This window comes from Melampsora larici-populina (assembly GCF_000204055.1).
Source record: "Melampsora larici-populina 98AG31 unplaced genomic scaffold MELLAscaffold_65, whole genome shotgun sequence".
Taxonomy (NCBI): domain Eukaryota; kingdom Fungi; phylum Basidiomycota; class Pucciniomycetes; order Pucciniales; family Melampsoraceae; genus Melampsora; species Melampsora laricis-populina.
In genome coordinates this window covers 481,005-501,700 of record NW_006768829.1, presented here as the reverse complement: position 1 = coordinate 501,700, position 20,696 = coordinate 481,005, and the positions used below count along the sequence as shown (strand labels likewise).

Below are 20,696 nucleotides of genomic sequence, written 5' to 3'. Positions count from 1 at the left end.
TCATTCGATGTGCCATGAATTTCCGACACCGTTAGTGACCAACCCCACGATCAATGATTTTTCTTAGTATAATATCCTCCCATAGATCCATTTTCTCGTCGGACCAGTCGATCTTGTACAGGTCTTTGTTTTCGAAGCTAATGAATTTCAAAAAAGAAAAAGATCTGATTAGAAAAAACGATGATATATGATCCAAGAAGAATTCGAATCAAACTTACAGGAGTGAAATCTTGAGATTCTGATTGACTTGAAGGTAAATCATTCAATGGTCTCGGTCCTTCTTCTATCGTTCTTCCTGCTTCATTTTGTAATGTGTTGTCACATGGAATTCCATTATAAGCTCCAAACATCATTGTGATGAGTAAAGCAAGAGTCATGAAACGAGGTGAAAGATAAGATAACATATTTTTTCTTGGTAGTTATGAAAAAGATTAAAGGAGTCCTTCTATGATTGGGATAAAAAAAGGTGAAATAAATGGGTTGATTTGGACAAAAAAGTATGTTCAAGATTATAAATGATCTCGAATCAAAATTGATATACAGATATACACGAGGCAATGATCTAAATGGAAGCTAGAATGAGTTTGGTTAAAGTGTAGGAAGAAAAGAAAAGTTGGTGGTGAAAAATACAAGGGAAATTATAGGAGACTCTCTAGCATAAATGCTTACAGGAAAGACCAAATTCATAAGAAGATGGGCGCGGCTACCTGCGGTCTTTTAGATATAACGATTGGCATGCAGAATTGGTCTGTGAACACTGCTACTTGCCACGTCCATCCCTTCCTGTTTAACAATAAGTCCAAGGCGGAAAGATACCGTCAGAGAAAGGTTTTAATGCAAATTACCTGGCCAATAAATTTGTTCAGCAAACTTACCAAGTCAAAACCCCGGCATGAGTACGGTACAAGCTGATGCCAAGGAGAACGGAGGGGTTGATATGATGAATGCGCGCTTTGACTGCACTTGGAAAAGGTGAAGTGAGGAAATGTTGCATATCACAAGATTATCAGACGTACTAATTATATCACGGTGTCAGATTTTTGAGCTTGTTTCAAGAAGGCTTGGCCTCGATACATTTCTTCTAGTTATTGCAAAGTCCGAAATCAATTCACAAAAGATGATGAAAATCTCATAAAAATGATAAGTTCAATAGGCGTATACTTACTTATGGCCCTCTGCTTCAGGTAGTTTGAAAGCTGTCCAAAAAACAAGGAGTAAAACATCTTGTATGTTTCTATCTGTGCACAGCTAGGGCTTTGATTTTGGACTTGCGATCATGATCTCAGCAGATTGTTTGGAAAGATACTTAAAGGGAATGGTGATATACATTACAGAATAACAACTCTTTCAACAAACCATCAGCGCATGAATACATCAAATTGTATGTCCAAGAAATCTGAAGATGGATATCAACCTATATATTTTACAAAACTTCGCCTACTACATAAACTAAACACGAATGTATGCTTGGGATTTGTCTGAGGTCAGTTTCGTCCTCGATCATTGAGCCTATGTAATGTGATCCAGCTGAGTACAACCTTCTCGCGCGCTTTGGTAGCATTCATGGTCAATATGTTGAATGTTTTGCCAATGATTCATCATGTTGACTATGCTCGATGGGTGATGTCTATCGTAGTTCCTTGATCCGTAAGCCAAGAAATGTTCCATGTGTCCAAGTGATCGATTCCAATACCGAAAGATCATACCACACCAGAGTCTCCAGTGACCAAGATAGCCGGTGGATTAGTATTCCCATTGGAATTATTCGAAGACTGTAAGATTCCCATCACGATATTCGATCCATCACGTCTTTTTTGTCGTTCGACATAAAGCTCTTGAACTTCTCGTTCTTTAGAATCGAGTAGTGTATGAAGATTATAAAGTGAATCGATGGGTAATCCACCAAATCCACTTAACGAGATCTCATTAATCAATTTTTCAAATCTTGTTAATAAATTCTTTAATCTTTCAAACGTTAGAGTAGGTGATGGATCTGAAGTATACATCTGTTCACTTTTCTCGTGTTATCAAAGAACCCCCCAAAAGATCCATCAATTCAAAGTCACCTAAAGGATATCATCATCATCAATCATGACTTACATACTACTAAACACCACATCCGTCTCATGAATCAAATCTTCCACTTCTTCAAAAACAATACACAATTCCTTTCTAACCGACTTAACATCGCCATCTTTTCCAAGTGTCGAAAGTGAATTAAGAAGTAATGAAGACGGATGATTTTGAGAAGATTCATTAAACTCTTGATGATGATTGAAATTAGAGATAGTTGATAAGTTTGAACGAATCGGTGGTTCAGAAGTTGGTAAATAGATGGTGGGTTCTGCGAATTGAGGATAAAGTAATGGTGGTGGAAAGTTAGGTTGGTCTACTGTGAAGAATCCGTGAGATGATTGAGAATGATTTGAGGTCATCTTGGTGAATTCTTGATGTTTTCTGGCTAAAATGTCGAAAATTTGACCTGGAAAGCGGAAAGCCTTTTTTTCCATCCCCCGTGATGGCTTGAGTCTTGGCCCCGCGGGTGTATGTCTGAGTATGCTTTCAAATCTGAATATCCGATATTCCGGTTCATGATCTTCGGGTAATCCGGATGATTGGATTCAGTTGAGCTTTGGGTTGTTGATGATCAACGCTTTCTGTTTTCTTCAAGCTATTGAACATTACCATTCAGAATTCAATTGGATGAGAAATGTCAAACCGAATCAAACATGATGATATCCTTTTACTAGAGCAACCCTTCCTAAAGGTAATTCAATTCATTCATTTACCTTTATTTGATGATCTCTTAAAACTGACCTATCCTTTATTATGACGATGATGATCACATAGGTCCCATCTGATAATCTTCGAAGTGCTTTTCGATCAACTCAACGTCTCTTAGAACGTGATTTTGATAAACTCAATACAAGTCTTCGAGATGTTAGTAAAACATTATCAAAGGTGAATTCATCAGACGAACAGAATTCAATCGGATCAGAAGAAACGATTAAAGCTATTGATGGTCTCTTACTCAAAGCTCGTGGATTAAAACGAAAGGTAAGTTTCATAATACCTTTTACTTGAAGTTTTCTATTAAACCTTTTCTGATTTCTTGTTTTTTTTTTCTTTTCTTTGAAAAATAGATTAGTGAGACTTATGATCATCCTCAACATGGTACTGGTCAAGTCTTAGGTCGAATCAAAGCTAGATTAGATCATCTTCAAGATTTATATTCTGCTGAACATACTAGTGATCCATGTGTTAGTCAGTTTACTCATTGATTCGGTACCTTTTAAACTCATCATCTGTAGACATATCATCATCAACCCCCGTAACTTACGAAATCGTTCATTTTTCTCTTCGTATTATACATTCACAATAGTACAAGAACTTTTCTCAAACTAGGCTTGATCGACATATGGTAGATTATATGCTCAGGTCCGGTTATACTGAAGCTGCACAATCTTTAAGTCAAACCGCTGGTATTGAGGTATGTCTATTGTTTTCAGATTTTGAGCATTACACTTGTTGATCATGGGCTTCGGTTTTGATCATTATGAATATCACCTTTCGTATAGGCTTTAGTAGACGGTCCATTATTTGCTGAGCTGTCAAGAATCGAATCTGCTCTTGTGGCACATAGCTGTACAGAAGCATTAGCATGGTGTAAAGAGAACGCAGGAGCACTGAAAAAGATGCAGGTAAGCTACCTTTGTGTTAAATTCAAATTGATTTCTTCTTAACCAACAGATGTCTCTGTTTTCCTATAGTCTACCTTGGAATTTGAGTTACGTTTTCAAGAGTTTATTGAATTGGCTCGTAGTCGTCGATTTATCGAAGCTTTAAATTATAGCTCTAAACAACTTTTACCTTGGAAACAAACTCATATGTCGGTGATTGCTCAAGGAGTGACACTTCTTGCTTTTGACTCTAACACCACTTGTCCTCCATACGCAGTAAGTCATTAGATCCTTGAAATCTACTATCTCAATCGAAGAGTACTTCGCTGACTTGATCTTACAGAAACTTTATGATCCAAGCCGTTGGTCTGATTTACATGCCAGCTTTCGAGCCACACTTTTCGCAGTTCATTCGATTCCTGATCAACCATTCCTTCACTTATCACTTTCGGTTGGTCTTGCTGCTCTCAAACTTCCAGCCTGTTATTCAGTAACACCCACACCCGAGTCAATCATCCATGATGAATCAAGTCTTAAAGCTTCCAACACTGAAGATATCGAGATGCGTTCATCTTCACTGCCTATCAATCGTCATCATCACACCACCTCTTCTTCTACATCCCAAAACTATGATCCAAGTTTACTTTCGAACTTAAACTCACCTAAACCTTTACCAACAATAGGTTCATCACCCAATTCAGATTGTCCGGTTTGTGATTCGAACGGATTAGGAGTCTTAGCCAAAGAATGTCCTTGGTCACATCATTTAAATTCCATCATCGTTTGTGGTTTGACTGGTAGAGTAGTAGAAGATGGTGATCGATTGGCTGTCTTACCTAACGGTAGAGTTTATTCTAGAGATGGACTTGAGAAATTGGCCGAACGTGATGAAGGTAGGATTAGGTGTCCTAAGACTGGACAAGTCTTTGGAATGGATGAGATTAGAAGAGTGTTTATTTCTTAATTCTCTTTCTCTCTCTCTTTCTCTCTCTTTCTCTCCTTTAGAGAAGCTTATCATTCTGTATGTTGTAAATGTGTGTACATATAATTTTTTTTTTGGGAAGTGTCTTTTTTTGTTGCGAAAGGAAAAAATCGTATATAATAAAGTTAAGTTGATATGATCATGATGAGTTAATTTTTTTCATTTTCTTCATTTTCTTCTTTTCTGACTTTGTTCGATTCTTTTTTTTTCGAAATCATTATGAATTGTCTAAATGCTTTGAGGATGTAAGATTCAAATTTGATCAGCAATGTGAACATGTAATGTTGGTATTATTCTACATTCAAAGGACAGCTTCAAGAGAGGGAGAGAAAGAGAGAGTACAGTCTTTCGATTGGATGCTGAGAAATATCAACTCGATATCAAGAAAAGAGACATGTTGTAATCAACTGGCAATCCTCTTGCCTCCCCCATAAAGAGAAGAAGAGATCACTCAGATTATGAAATTGAGATCTACATAAGCGATTGGGTTTGGTTGGGTTTGGTTTATTTTCTTCATCAATTCAAAACCATATACATGAAAAACAAATCAAGTTCGTTTAATCATCATCATCATCCATCACTCAATTTCTTTGCTTTAACAAAAAAAATAAAAAAATAGGAAAAAATAAACCCAACCAAAATGCTACAAAAAAATCGAAACCAAAACCGTTTCACAACAAATTCCAAAAAAGTTTTTCGAAAAAAAAAAATCCATCAACTTTTTTCTTTTTCACTTTTTCACTTTTTCTTTCATTTTCTTTTTATCCTTCCACCATTTTTTTCAATTCAATCAAACATTTAAACTCATCAAACCTACATCCAAAGTCACCTAAATCCTCCAAAAACCTATTCACATCTAACCTAATCTGAACCTTAACATTCCTTTCATTCACATCTTCTTCTTCCGCCCCTTTTCCAAGTTGGTGACTAGTAGTAGTAGTAGTACCAAACAAATTAAATCCTTTTTTACCTTTTTTTAATTTCTTTAAAGACTCTTCACTTTTTTGTAAATTCATCAAGATTTGTAAATACCTTTGACCTACTTCTTCAATTGAATGACGTTTAATCTGATCTAAAACTTCTTCTTGTTCATTCATCTTTTCTAATAATTGGATTTTTTCTATATAAACTTTTAATGGTTTTAAAATCTCAGGTATAAAATAATTAAACGTCACTGGTACTTTTTTATTTAATCTTACAGTCGATCCAATCGATCTGATTAACCTTAGTTTTTCTGAACACCTTTTGATGATGATTGTAGATGTATTGGTAATGAGTTCGGGTATGAATTTAGTTGATTTTTCTAAAATTCCCATCAAAATATCTAATCATTAAATCCAGAAAAATCAAAGTCAAAGATAAGTTTCAAAATCAAGATCCACAGATTAATTTTGACAAAGATTCGAAAGCTTACCTTCAGGACTCAATCCATTCGGACCAATGATCACTTTAGGTAATTTGATTTCAATCGATTGCTTAAACAAACAGATCACCTTTGATTTCAAATTTCCAATATCCAACATAATCCTTGACATTTGTTTTAAACTTTCATCTTCACTTATTTCTTCATTCGTAGAGTTTCCTAATGGAGTACTAGGTCGAGAAAGTGTAGTTCGATTAATGGATGATGTACCTGTCAACTGTGATTGTTTTCGAATTCCCAAACAGTTTCATCAAAACACGTACCAATCAGTACCGTGTCTGTCCACTCTCGGGGTTTTATTTCGATCACGATGGAGTGGGTTTTTTATGTGTGTAGTAGACTGACCCGATTGAAGTCTGATGAGCTTCGATTGTTGGAAGATTGATGACTTGGAGCTGCAAGCGCAGTTGATGACGATGAAATAAACGGTACAGTGACAACTGAAATCCATGTTGAATATCTCGAAAGAGTCTAAGAACCAAATTTCATCCCAAGAACCCAAGATCAATAAGCCATCCGATCTAAGAGACGAAAGATCAAACTCACCATCAAGGTTAACCTCCAGAACCGATGAGTCAGATCCACCAAAAACACATCATCACGCCAAAGAGTCTCAAGCACCGTCCCAATCGTTTCCGTCGCCCTCAAAAGATACCCACTCCCAACATTTGCCTCAGCCTTTCCGTCCGCTAAACCTTCTTCAACCCTACCAATCGTTTCTTTAGTACGGATCTGAGCATAAACAGCTGTTTGCCAACGGTTTTTAAATTCAATCCAATCTTGATGAGATCTAAGTGAAATCAATTGGCGATTTGTAAAACAAAAAGATTCTAATTGGTTAAGGAAAAGAGTGGTAGTCGAATAATTTCGATGAAAGTTCATGGGATTACCAGATGCGAATAAGTTTTGAGGTCCTAATGTATTTGAAATTGATTGTAAGATTGGTGAAATGATTGAATTGATTAAAACTTCATATGATTTTGATTTTGGATTTAAAGTTTTTTCTTCAGTGTTAGGATGATTAGAATGTTTTATACCGGAGATTTGTCGATCAGCAATATCTATAACTAAATGTAAATCACGAGTAATGAAAGCTAAGATCTTATTATACATTAATGGTAATGGAACCAATTCAGGATCTTCAGGTAATGGTAAAGGTGTGAATGATAATGATGGTAAGAATTGTTTCGAAGAAGATGGAGAAGATGGTCGATGGCAGTTTGGAAACCTTGTAGATTCTGGTGATCTAGGTAAAACAGGTGATCTTGAACCCGAATTCAAAGAGTTTTGATGAATCAACTGAAAAAAACAAGAGCATCATTAAGAAGTTGAAATCTTTGATGATTATAATGACAAAGTTTACATACCTTTCTTAATCCAGGCAACACTAATTCTTGTTTGATCAACTCTTCAGCTTCTTTAACAGCTCCTAAAGTTTCATAAGCTCTTAAACATTCCATCAATCGATCTTTTTTGTTCAAATCAGATTTAGGTGAGATTAAAATGTTTCCAAGTAATGAATCTAATTGACGATGTAAGACTTGAGTGATTTGATCGATGCGTGGTTTCAGATTAGAAACATAATTCAAATCTGAAGCTTTAGACACCAAATAAAGCATTTGATTAAATTCAAATACGATTCTTTCGATTCGTTTGGTATCTTCTTGAATAAAATGAAGTTGATCATCAAATGAAGAATCATTCAAGGGTTTGGATGGATTGAATTTGGTGGATTTGATCGAATGATGATGGTTTAAAGAATGATGATGAGTTGGACTTGAAGATGGATCATTAGATTTGATCGATAACATTTCTTCTACTTTACAAACTGCTTCATGACAATCTAACATGAGCTTCAATAGGTTTTTACCATCAATCACTTTTCTCCGTTCGTTTAATAAGTTTTCAAGTTGAAGTTTTTGATCTTCGAATGAGAGTTTGATTTCGAGGATTTGTTCTTTACAATCTTCAATTGGTTTTTTAATTTGAATCATACTTCTTTCGATTGTTCCTCTCAATCCCATTCCTAAACCAATAAAATCTTCATAATCTTCATTTATCAATCCAACTAATTCGGATTTCAAATCATTTAGATACGTTCTCAATTCGTTTCTTAATTCATTTAAAGATGTATGTCTTCTTGATAATAAGAATTCGTCTGGATTGAAATCGTTTGTTCTAAAGAGTTCATGAGTTAATGGTGATTGAGTTGGTAGTTGTAAATTAGAATAATCATTTGAATCGAATTGGAATGAATCATCAGTTGGAATGAGTTGATTTTGATTTTGATTTGATTGATGATGGTCAGTTGAGATTAAGTCTTGATTTAATGAGTTGATAGTTTGATTTGATTCCATGATATGGCTTGTTGCTGAGCTGATTGTTGCTTGTTGACTGCTTGTTGACTGCTGAGCTGATTGCTTGTTTTGCAATGAGATCATCATCGATCATGTCACAGATTGGTAACATCTGATGAGCTAGAAGTGACAGCTATGTGATATGTATGTGTGATTACAAGTGCTGTGTGTGTCTTTTGTAAATTTCTCTTTCTCTTTCTCTTTCTCAACTCAACTCAATCCAATATCGATCATGAAAAGACTCAATCTCATCACTCAATCCATTCGAAGCTTTACCTCAACCACAACCACTTCTTCATCAACACCTCAAATAGTTTATCCTACTGCTCCAATCTTCAATAGACGTGAGAAACGTAAATTAAGAATAGCTTATCCAAGACCAGATAGATCACCTTCGATTCTTTATCCTCAAACTCCCGCTAGATTTCCAAACAAAGTCGAGTAGCCAATTCATTCAATCTCTTTAACACGTCACTCAAATAATTCATTAACTTTTTCTTTTCCATCTTTAGGTCACTTTAGCAGATGGATCTTCAATTACAATGGTCACTAGTTCTCCAAAATCAAATCATACATTAGTAAGAGATGTCACCAATCATCCTTTATGGAATCCTTCACTTGCAAGAGAAGTAGCAGATGCAGATCAATCCGGTAGAGTCGGTCGGTTTACTAGACGTTATCAAAACCCATCATCAGCATCATCATCATCGACTTCAGAAAATTCGAAAGAAGAAGAACCGATTGGGACTTCTACTGATGATTTAGATTGGATGTCAGGCAATAGTTCTCATACGTTTTATGGTGAAGGTAATGCTAAGAACATCTTAGGTATCAAAAAATCAACTTCAAATAAAAAGAAATGAAAACTATTTCAAATCAAAACTTCATAGAAACCCTTTTGAAATTCTTGATGTTTCATTGAGTTTTCTTACGACAAAATTATCTTACATATTGAAGAGAGACAAGCCAAACTACATAGCAAAGTTTCTTTATACTTGAATATTTCTTGTTATGACACTTTTCAAAGGGGAATTGGATGAGTGTCTGATTTTGCATACAGAGCCTCTTGATGTTCAATGAACCACCGATTATCTGAATACTGCAATATGCCCGATCTAAGATCGTAAAATATTTTCATCACTGTAATATTATATCCAAACCTCTTGATCACTATTATCCCTAACTTTTCAACTGATCATGAGATGAAATCTTCGTGTGGGATCAGCCTGCAGACTTGCTGGCATTTTTTTTGAGAGAGAGGAGCTCACTTATTGGCTCATACACCTTTTGACCGCTTAAAATTTGGATGAATTTACTCTTTGTCACCCCAACCAATGAAGATTTGAAGATTTGATCTAACTTTTTGAAAGCTTGAATTGAAATAATTATCAAATAGTGTGAATACACATCCAAAGTTTAAGTGAAGTTGAGGAAGAAAGAATCAAAATGTTTGATTGTATAGAATTTCTTCAAGTTCTTTGCAAAGATATTGACTTGTTTTGTTCCCAAAATGAGAAGTTGAATTCTTTTCTATTCTACTTGGCTGACTTTAAGGTGGAGGTTGTTGATAGATCACCTGAACTTCATAACAAACTCCCTTTCTCTCGCTCACAAGTGTCAAACCTCACAAAATTCCAGTGCGGAGAGCTGGAAAAAAAAAGAATAAAGAGATCAAGATGGGATTCCGTAGATCAAAAGAAAAGAGATAAGTGAACATTGGAAGCTCATCTGGGCAAATACCATCCATTTGATCTATACCATGATACAATCAATCAATCAAGATCCGCTTGGATTTCTCAAAATACTGCAAACCCTTGGTGAGATGAACTTAGGCTTATTGACATTTTTCTGATTTTTACTAATTTGATGATTGAAGTAAAGTAGCTCCAAGAATGAAGGATGTGGGTGTGGATTACACTGAGGATAAGTTTGAATATAGTGGATTCATGGAATAATGCTCAATTAATTGTAGTTTACAGAATCTTTTGACCAGATGTTTAGAAGTTCTCCAGATGCACTGGGGACGGGCTTGTTTGCTTATGCTCTATTTAATCTTTCTCTCCACAAATCTCGCATACAGAAGACACTCTAATTGTAAGGTAGCCAGAAAATGTTCAAGTTTTTTTGTTTGAATCAAAGATCAACTTCTTGGCAAAAAAAGATAACAGCACCTTGAAGGCAAATCTCAGCCAGAGATATGAAATTCAATGTTTTACAAGGGTAAGAATTATTCCACAACTCCAACATTACGATCCTTTACTGCGCTGTAACAAGTGCTTGAAAAAGTAGACAACACAGTACCTGTTACATCATTTGATAGGTTCTGCCAGTGCTGTTCAATGATCCAATAAACCAACCACGTAAAAATTCTATAAATGTCTTTCCAAGTGATATATTATATACTATGCTCTCGATTTATAAATGATAAGTTTAGGGAAATCAAGTTCTTAATCAACTTATCAATGGCCTTACTCTGATTTCTTACTCTCAGATTATATGTGATATCTCCATCTGACCGTAACTCATCTCTTGAACCATCTTCTTCTATGATCTCCATCCTCTTCTGCTCCACTTTCCATCCTTTGAGCTTCTTTCTCGCATTGACGCTCTTCTCTTCACCGTCATCCGATCAATCATCATCACTTTTGTCTTCATCCTCCAAAGAATATTTACCAATATCCGCTTTTATCTTCTTCAGCTTATCCGACTTCAAAATCTACTCTGCACCCCTTGACGCTGCTGGCCTGGCCCTCTCCAACGCCTGATCCCTCTCTTCCTCCATCCGAGAAGTCTTCCGTTCCAATACTTCCTTCTTCATCGACGCTGTTATATGAAATGGTAAAGTCGACTTTCCTTGTTTGTATAAATTTCAATAAACAAAATCTTGCTGTTCAATGGGATTACTTTTAATGCTGAGCGTACATAAAATTTATTGCAAGAAGTCTTTAGTCGTGCGTGAGGGAAGCATAATCACATGGTCCAATATTCTTTTCCTTCTGGAGGTCGGGTAATGTGAGGGAGGATTTTCGGAAAGTCATGGAAGTAGCTGTCTTTTTATTTATGAAAGAAAATTTGTTTCTGGATCTACAAAGCTAGGGAGTTGAAGTTCTTGACAACAGGAGAGAGAATTGACGCGAGAAAAACATTGGTATCAATATCTAAGCTTGACGCGGAAGGAGCTCATGCAGTTGGAGATGCATCATTTCAACCTTTTGCTATGTTTTGTGATGATCATGTTGGATACGTACATTGAAATTGAGATCTCTCTCGTTGTTGTTATCGTTTGGCTGGAATCATCAGCCTTGACTTTTTTACTTGAAGGATTGGACAAGGGTGCCAAACATTCTTATGGCCAAAAAGTCCAAACCAACTACATCAAGTCGATCCTATTGTCTTGCTATCCGACACAGACTGATCAGCTCGCGTCAATCAGTACAATTGTATTTTATTCGCGTGTATTTATGATCCAAATAAAAACAATGACTCACGTGACGCGCGTTGAAGCTGATCCGGAAACTCAGTATCTGAGCCATATAAATACCGTTCATCTTTCAGAGCGATCCAAATTTCGCTTCATCACCCGTACCACCAACTCCCGATTCCATTCCTCCAATCCCCCTTTCACTTTTCTTTACCTTTCACTTCCAAACTCACTTAACAAACTTCTCCGATTTCAAAAATGCCTCTTCCCCAGTTTAAAAAGATTTCCTTTCGTGATAGTCTTCTCGCTTTTCCATTCTATTTGGTCGTTGCCTTCTGTCTTCACGCCGCCTTATTAAACTTTGGTCATCTCGAACTTCCACCTGTCACCAACTTCTTCACCGTCTTTGTCTTCGACATTATCTTTACCACCTTCACCTTTCCTCTCTTCTACTTTCTCTACTCTTCCTTCATCGATTTCTTATCCTGGATGATGAATCGTCGCTCTCGTAACCAAGATCTCGACACTCCTCTCCATCGATTTTATCCTGCCATCTCTCCACCTATCGCTTGTTTATGGGCTCCTTTGATTAACGTTACTCGTCCTACTGAACCTCCTTTGACCAACTTACCACCACCTTTTCCCATGCAGGACCCCGACTTTCTTCGTACTATCTATGAGCCTCGTCTTAGAGAATATGTACCCCCGATTCAATTATTCGAGGTCTCTGAATCATCTGAAGTCGAAGTATCGAGGCCCTTTGTTCTATTCGACCTCTCAGACACTACCTCTTCACCATGTATGTCTCCTTCTCCTTCTCCTTCTCTTTCCCTTCCTCTTCTCATTTGATCATTTACTGATTTGTTTGATTTTGCTCGATTTCAATCACAGCTCAATTTTGTGCGGTGAATGTAGATGAAAACATCTTGGGCTTTGTTCCATTGAATTGAGGTGAGCACTTCTTTCCTTTCATTCTTATGAGTTGTGTACTGATTTCTTTCCATTCCTTCATCATGTATAGTTTGATCTTGACTATTTCACATCCTCTCATTTTCTCTATTCCTCCATGTCTATGATCTTTGGACATGAGAATTAGCGGATCCTTCCGTCTTTGCTCGTTCATTTATGGAAGAGCAAGATGACTACGCCATAGGTCCTGGTGGTGAAGGAATGCACCAGGATGATAAAATTGTAATCAATTTCTCTCTAGATGAATATCTTGTTCAAACTGCCTTATCAACTTCTTCACATACACTCCTTGTCTTTATTATTTTATGTAAAACAGTTTTTGTCTTCTCTCAACTGTCAATCGTCTCTGAAAAAAATATACATGTATTGGTTTTTGGTGAGCGCTTCTTGCCTTCTGTTCTTATGGGTTGTGTACTGTTTTCTTTCCATCTTCGATGTCAGGACCTCGGGGTGGATGTAGCTGTTTAGAAATCTTAGAGTCTTTTCTACTCGATCTTGTCACTTCACTCTCCTGTTCATCATTGGAGGATATTTATGGTGGAGTACGTTTATGATCAAGTAATGTCAATGATTTTCGGGAACTTTCTACAAGAAATTCATATGATACTTGTTACGATTGTCCATGATTTCTTCGAGTCCGCTTCAATCTTATAATGAATCTGTCTAGATCGTACTCCTAAATCATAAAATGTGTGCAAATGAGCCAGTTTCCAAAAAGACATCAGCCATAGTGAATCTTGATGTAAGTTACAGTCACTATGAGATTTGAGAGAAACATCGTTCTGTACCAAGATGTGATTTTGATGGTTGCACAAGATCTTTAACCCACAAAGAGAAGCACAACATATCCAAGTATCTTGAGAGATAATGAGAGTTCAACATATCATCTGGGCATATACTGTGATATCTGACACAGAAGAGAGCTTCTTTATCTTCCTTGTGAAAAGCAAACTGGAGCTAAATTTTTATTTTTTGCTGAGAGTACACTTCTCGAGTCAACTTTTCACTTGAGATGATATTTGACTTTGTCTACTTTTTTTACCGTTGAGTTGAGGAGAACACTTCCTCCCTATCAATGTGGTCAAGTCTATACACATAAATTCAATCCCTTTGCAAGCTCGACTTCAGAATTTCTGGGTCAATGTATGTTCAAGAAAGAGAAATCCCTTTTCTGCTTAATGTTATGGAATTAGTTTCCTTATCATCGTGGCGGTTTCCGAATGATCGAGCAACATCATTGATTTTTGGGAAAGTTTCACATGGCAATCCTATGATACCTGTTACGCCGGTTCATGTTCTCTTTGACTCTTCTTGAACCACTCCAAATCTCTCTAGTTCATAAATTCACAATTATAAGACGTGTTCACTTAATTTGCAGCGGGGTGGATCCTCATATAAGCAATCCTGGTGCTGAGACCTGATAATAAACACAGACTTATGTCACTTTCGCCAGAAATGTGAAGTGTATAACACGATATTTTTTTGGAAAGGCAAGGTTTCTGTTTGCCTATAAGAACCCTGAATCTCAAAAACAAACATCATGTCATGATCAAATTTATTTCAGAGAGAAGACCGCCAAACTATTTAAATCTGTAGATGATACTAGAGTAGTAGACACACTAGAATCTTTGTTTTCCTAATATAAATCAAAAATGTATCTACTGGAGAAATGCCGAGTCCAACAAATGAGATGATTTTTGATTTCGTTGTTACGCTAGAATGGTGGCCGGTCTTAGACATGAGTCTCCAGAGTATAACCAACATTCTGTCAAACAGTCAACATGTTAACTAATACACTCTGTCCTCGAACCTTTGCTTGAACTGATTGATACTGCATGAGCCCTTATAGCAGGAGATAATTTGAAAGCTTCGATGATGATTGAAGATCTTTGAACGCCTCAAGTGACAATAAATGCCATGAGGCACTTTGAGTCGACAAACTGGGAGATTCAAAAATTCATCAACCGAATGAATTACTTTGAAAGCAATCTCATACTGAGGTAGCAGTAACGATCGATATACAAAGTCGGTAAAGTAAGAATAAATACGAGGTACAGACTCGGTCATTTGCTAAATCGTATTTATTCCCATCTAACGCATCCGAATCGAAGTCTAAAAGATGAAAAGCTTTTCATGATGAATTTCTTCAACCTTGATCCTCGTCTATTTTCTTCCGAACCAAGTCCTTGATGGTTCGGGTATGATTATCTTTGTTCAATTTTTCGAAGTCGGTTTCATAAACCTCGCCAGTCGAGGACTCCTTTCAGAGGGAAGCGTGAAATGTACCCGTGTCAGTGGGTCCGTCGTGGTACGGCCCTAGCAAGCAGGGCAAACCCGCAGCTTTATTATGAGACGTCACTTTCGCTATCTGTAATCACATACTGTGATTTGTGAATCCCATACTTATCTTCAATCTCACTGTTGTTCTCGTTCATGGCTATTTCGATTTCTTTATCACATCTTGCTGAGACTCAAAGACTGAAGACTGAAAAATAACCTTATAGCTTCGACTCTCAACCCTGCGAGTAACTTCAACATACTCGAAGCTCCTCTGAATGACAAACGCGTCTGACGTCATAGGTCGAATCTGGTAATGCGCTCGATCAATCGTTTTTCATGGTTTCATAGTTCTCTGACGATAAACATTTCTCAACACATTGATATTAGGATAGGTGGAACTGTCTCTTTGATTGCATTCTTAGCTTACACATCACAAATCTTCATCATCATACCACTTTTTCCAAGCGTTTGGGATCATGAGTGTCTCAGACTTCTGGTTCCTTTCAATCTCCTCGTCTTGATGATTTTTGTCAACTACGCGCTCTGCGTCACAACTGATCCGGGACGTGTTCCAAAAGACTGGGTTCGTAATCTTTCAACTCTCCACGAATAGGTCGTTTTTCAAATGGTTTTGGTGTATGTAGGACCCCGACCAGGCCATCGATCGACAACGAGAAGATATCGATAAACAGTCATTGATTGCGAATCTACGCTTCTGTAAGGCATGTCGAGTCTATAAACCTCCGAGAACACATCATTGTAGACAATGTCATAGGTTGGCCTTTTTGATCATCTCACCGCAAACAACATAAATCAAAACCAATCATGACAAGCGGATTCTTTCGAATGGGATTCTTAGATGCGTCCTCAAGATGGATCACCACGTCAGCTAGCTCTTCTTACAACTCTGATCATGTATACATAAGTATGTTGACTCGCACAAACGGACATTCTTGTTAGTGCCCCTGGGTCAATAATTGTGTCGGATATTTCAATCACGGTCACTTTGTTCGATTCCTCGCTTTTGTCAATCTTGGATGCTCATATCATATATGGCTCATCAGCAAGCGAGCGTTTGGTCGATACTCTTATTACGGTGTACGAGTATACTCTTGTCACCAATATACAGACAGTGCAGGCAACTCACATCTTCTGTTGCTCGCATATTGGACAGCCACCACCTACAACGACTGAAATGCTATTCTTGATCACGAATTATGTGGCGTGTATGCCGGTAGTGTTGGCAGTGGGAGTGATGAGTCTGTATCACCTTTGGTCTTTGCTCAATAATACTACTTCGATTGAAGGTTGGGAAAAGGAAAATGCACAAAAGTTACGACGGAAGGGTAGAATCAATCAGGTTTAGTACTGTTTCTTCCTGCACAACTTGAAATTCAGTCTCCAACATCCTTATGTCTATATCAGTTCACATTTCCATTTTCTCTAGGTGTGTTTCGTAATATACAAGCTGTACTAGGAAAAAATCCATTACTTTGGTTTTGGCCTCAGCGTATGCGTGGAGATGGGCTCTCTTTCCCTGTGCAGTCAGGACTCGGTTAGTTTATTCCTTGTGTCTTTTTCTAGATCTCCGAGGTGATTTACTTCACTAAAACCAACACCGTCGTATTCTTCAGATCCTCTTGAACAATATGTATGGCCACCCCAGGATCTATTTACTCGACGCACTCAGACTAGTCGTAGACCCCCTCCCAATCGGCCTACTCAACCTTTCACCTATGGCGAAGCTTTAAATTCTAATTTAATTGCTACCAAGTCAATCGTACATCCCTATGATGTATCAGGATCTGTCGGCTCTCGTCGTAGACTAGTTCCACCTTATCATCCTGAATATGATGACCAGGAGATAGGAATAGACTATGATCGCCGATTCAGATCAACGGAATCGGACGAACAATCGGACTCAGCTCGGATGGTCAATCTAGACACTTCTACTCTGGATCGGTCCGATGATGATGATGAACCGCTTGCTAATGTGCTAGCACGTCGTACTAGTCGGGCAAACCCTGTACATTCAACCGTTTTATCAACTTCGGCGTCGTTGTCTCACAGATTCACGCCCCGTGTACGCAGAGGAAGTGAAGGATATGAGGTCAATCCACCAGCGTGGCACTTGCTCAACGCTCAATCCTTCGCAAATCCCCATGCAGATGTTGAGGGGATGTATGAAGAAGGTAGTGAAGGATCTGATTGATGATTAACGTGTATCATATGGATGCTCAAAATGTTCTAGACACTGTCCACTAGGCACCTCACATTGATCTACTTGCTGCTCACCCTAAGATAAGATGAAAAGACGAAGATGCCAGCCTTGAAGGACGGAATGGGAGGATGAAAATGAAGTTGTTGATTTGTAATTTTTTTTGGAATGCACCCTTGAATCACTGCTTCTCATTTTGATCCCCGCCTTGAGCCTTGAAAGATGGTGAGTAGATTAGGGGATCAGGCAGAGCATCAAGTACGGGAACGTTTCTTCCACGAGTGCAAACTTCACTGGAGCTGAAATGTATTCTCTTCTGATGGTACACATCTCAAGTTATGTGATCTCAATTGTGTGCTTGGGTCTATAGGCCCTGCTCTTAGCATCTACAAGGTCGTCTCATGACCATAAGACCGAAATCAAAGTGACTGACATCAGAATATGTATATGATAGGGTGCGTGTTTGCTTGCCGTGTTTTATATGAAGAATATTTGTAGAATGAAAACGTGTAAGTAAGATAGAAAATTAATGTTGAAATATGAATATTCACAGATAAAAGTTGTTGTTATTCAGTTAGAATCAGATAAATAATATCTAAGTTCGAGTGATAGTATAACCATATTCCGATGTCGATGTAAGAAAGTGCTGATCTCCTAATCGTCTAACCCGCCCACTTGTGCCGCTGGGGCTCTAAGGAAAACGGTCATGTTAATGGGATCAATTACGCTGAAAGCAGTGACATACAAAGTAATCAAAACTTGAGATGGAGTTTTCCTTTTGATCATGACTCACGCTGAGTTGTACCTGCGGCTCCACTCCCACTTGGGGATCACCTCACCGCCATTGTCAAACCAGATCTTCTCATGACCGTCAACAATCCCTTGAGAAACCGCCTTGAAACTTTTCAATTGCTCCAGTTCTTCCGGGGTGTGTGTTATGATAGTACTGTCAATCTCAAGCTGATAATGTTCTACTTGTTGATAACCCCATATAAGATCTTTCCTTAATCTAACCATCATCTGTGGTGTTAAGGTGGCTAAAGTGCTCATCATACAGAGGAACAGGACAGACAATACGAGAAAGCAATTCATGTTGAGAAATAGTTGAAGTTTGGAATAAAGAATTGTTTTACGAAGTAGATGGAGGTGTAACGGAGGATGTGGTGAAGGATCTCTTGTGATCAAGCACATCGATTATATAGCTTCAGAGGTTTTGATTCAGTACATGCATACTTCTTTCCGTATGAAGTGTTTGACTCTAGTAATCCATCCAGCCCACACCCCTAGTATCAACTTACCAAAGCCTGAAACTACGAGCGAGAGGTGTTACACCATCATCGACTGATGAAGAGCTCTAACTTGCAATGGCTGCATCGTTTGTGAATAAATTCCTTTCCTGATCCTCTTCCCCGTTGATGGCTTTAGTGTACAGGAGACTAGGTTGTATGTATGTGATTCATTCTGCTGAACAGCAGTAGGATTATTTTGATTTCAAAAAACTCATTACTCAAACCCGTTACCCCACTGTGAATCAAGATCTAACTCGATCAAGTTCCCCCTCAGTGAGACACTGGATCCTTGTAAGCTATCAACTAACGAATCCCAGTCATCGGGATGAGGCGGGTGAAAGTCCCGCGTTTGATGGGGCTTGTGTGACGCTACACCTCAAGAGACCATAAGCGCACTGGGAGAATGTGACTTGGTTCATGTTCTTACATGAAGTTTCTTGAAAAAGCAATGGGAGGATAATTTCAGGATGAAAACGTACCTTTGAATGGTGTTATCCTGCATACACCCCTGTTGACAAAACAGTTTCAGGCAAGAAATTTCAAAAGGCCTCAGCACCACGTCCAATGTATATCTTTTGGAGTTTTGACTGTGCCCGTGAAACTGTAGCGAAAAAATGGGGATAACTCGCCTTGCAAGATCTCAAAAGTCAATGCTAGTCACAGTGTATTGAAGCAAGTTGCAGAGTTCACAAAGTTCCTACAAGCTTCAGCATCTTCCTTGGTTTGAAATGAATCAACTGTCTACGAAGTACACTCCAGTCTGCAATATGCCGTGATGTAGCCTTCTTAAAAAAAATGAGCTCTTTACTGAAACATAACTCAAGAATGGTAGGTGATCTTTCTTCATACTTGATCAAGTGATTAATTGAGTACCATGGAACTAACCTCCACTCAGTAACACAATGATGAAATCCAGGGTTTGTTTATTCACCACACTCACTTGAACTGAACAAAGTCCTATGAGTGACGGGAATTTTTTAAGTTAATCATTCAATGTGAATCACTATTAACAGTCATTTTAATTTGAAGGCTCATTCAATACACAGCTTTCACCCGCTGTTGCTCGATACTCCAAGCGCATCGGAGGCACTCGCGCCGTATTGCACGCAGACAAAGGATAGGGTTGTGATTTTGGCTGGGAATATCCTCGCAATCCTGCACACATTTTGTTATCCAACAAGTTTGAAGGCCGACAACAAGCACTGAGCTCTGAGCTGTGGCTCACAACCTACGCGATTGTTCTTTTACCGTAGGCCTTGCTTACAAATTGCGTCGGAAGGGTAGAATCAATTGCATGCACTCTTTCTCCTTGTGCAAAGTTCACTGCAGTCTCCATGATTCTTGTAATTTCCCTTTTCTCAAGTCATATTTTGTGTCATACAAGTTGTACAAGGAAAAAATTCATCATTTTGATTTTTACCCTAGCATACAAATAGAAATGGAAGCTTTCCATAAGCAGTCAGGACTAGGCCAGTTGACTTGACATGCATGTTCTAATATATGACTCTGAGGTATGTAGCAGAAAGCCTCTGGACATAATTAGGAACGTTGAATGACATGGCAAACTTCAATCTCACTAAACAACCTCTGGTCTTGAACAAGTCTTGTATGGCCATCATGAGGACATATATGGTACTGAAGCTTTGGCCACTAAGATCAAAGTGACTGGTATTTGGATAGGCAAAAGCTCTTTGATGATTGTCTTATGTATGAAGAATATCTGTAAACACATGAAAAGGTATGATTGAGATAGGAATTTAATACTGAAGTGATGATAGGAACATTGACAGATGGATTTGGTGAAATGGAGGGATTATGATCTATGGATGAAATGAAGGACATATAAATCTGATGATACAAAGCTGCAAAGCCTTTGATTCAAGTATCAAAATTTCCTCAGTCGATTTGTGTTGCTTCACCAAACTTGAGATCCAAAGAAGAATTCAAAGATAGAACAACCAAATTCCAAACAAAATATGAAAGTGCTGAGGTTCTAGATACTGCCTGGTGGCATTGCTGGGGCGCTGAAGAGAATGGTTATGTTAGTGTAATCCATTGCATTGAAGGTAGTGACATA

At 38.0% G+C, this 20,696-nt stretch overlaps 6 protein-coding genes across 6 annotated transcripts; 3 read left to right on the top strand and 3 right to left on the bottom strand.

Moving 5' to 3' along the window:
• Positions 1-1,700: 1,700 nt before the first annotated feature.
• MELLADRAFT_112425 (uncharacterized protein) lies at positions 1,701-2,435 on the bottom strand (the record flags this gene model as incomplete). The annotated part of the gene is made up of 2 exons (XM_007416879.1): positions 1,701-2,013; positions 2,101-2,435. 2 exons carry the CDS (start codon positions 2,433-2,435, stop codon positions 1,701-1,703), a joined length of 648 nt encoding a protein of 215 aa, XP_007416941.1.
• Positions 2,436-2,659: 224 nt separating this feature from the next.
• On the top strand, positions 2,660-4,958 carry MELLADRAFT_45643 (uncharacterized protein; the record flags this gene model as incomplete). The annotated part of the gene is made up of 7 exons (XM_007416831.1): positions 2,660-2,767; positions 2,851-3,057; positions 3,144-3,260; positions 3,383-3,490; positions 3,579-3,701; positions 3,771-3,956; positions 4,024-4,958. 7 exons carry the CDS (start codon positions 2,711-2,713, stop codon positions 4,642-4,644), a joined length of 1,419 nt encoding a protein of 472 aa, XP_007416893.1.
• Positions 4,959-5,423: 465 nt separating this feature from the next.
• On the bottom strand, positions 5,424-7,896 carry MELLADRAFT_68338 (uncharacterized protein; the record flags this gene model as incomplete). The annotated part of the gene is made up of 5 exons (XM_007416843.1): positions 5,424-5,986; positions 6,077-6,255; positions 6,349-6,473; positions 6,632-7,384; positions 7,453-7,896. The coding sequence occupies 5 exons, from the start codon at positions 7,894-7,896 to the stop codon at positions 5,424-5,426; spliced, it is 2,064 nt and encodes a 687-aa protein (XP_007416905.1).
• A 778-nt stretch (positions 7,897-8,674) lies between these two features.
• On the top strand, positions 8,675-9,305 carry MELLADRAFT_112422 (uncharacterized protein; the record flags this gene model as incomplete). The annotated part of the gene is made up of 2 exons (XM_007416880.1): positions 8,675-8,878; positions 8,955-9,305. 2 exons carry the CDS (start codon positions 8,675-8,677, stop codon positions 9,303-9,305), a joined length of 555 nt encoding a protein of 184 aa, XP_007416942.1.
• Positions 9,306-15,425: 6,120 nt separating this feature from the next.
• Positions 15,426-16,672, top strand: MELLADRAFT_40044 (uncharacterized protein; the record flags this gene model as incomplete). The annotated part of the gene is made up of 6 exons (XM_007416823.1): positions 15,426-15,695; positions 15,757-15,887; positions 15,972-15,996; positions 16,073-16,210; positions 16,287-16,472; positions 16,538-16,672. 6 exons carry the CDS (start codon positions 15,426-15,428, stop codon positions 16,670-16,672), a joined length of 885 nt encoding a protein of 294 aa, XP_007416885.1.
• Positions 16,673-17,984: 1,312 nt separating this feature from the next.
• Positions 17,985-18,422, bottom strand: MELLADRAFT_112420 (uncharacterized protein; the record flags this gene model as incomplete). Its single annotated transcript, XM_007416878.1, has 2 exons — positions 17,985-18,057; positions 18,124-18,422. 2 exons carry the CDS (start codon positions 18,420-18,422, stop codon positions 17,985-17,987), a joined length of 372 nt encoding a protein of 123 aa, XP_007416940.1.
• Between the last annotated feature and the right edge of the window lie 2,274 nt (positions 18,423-20,696).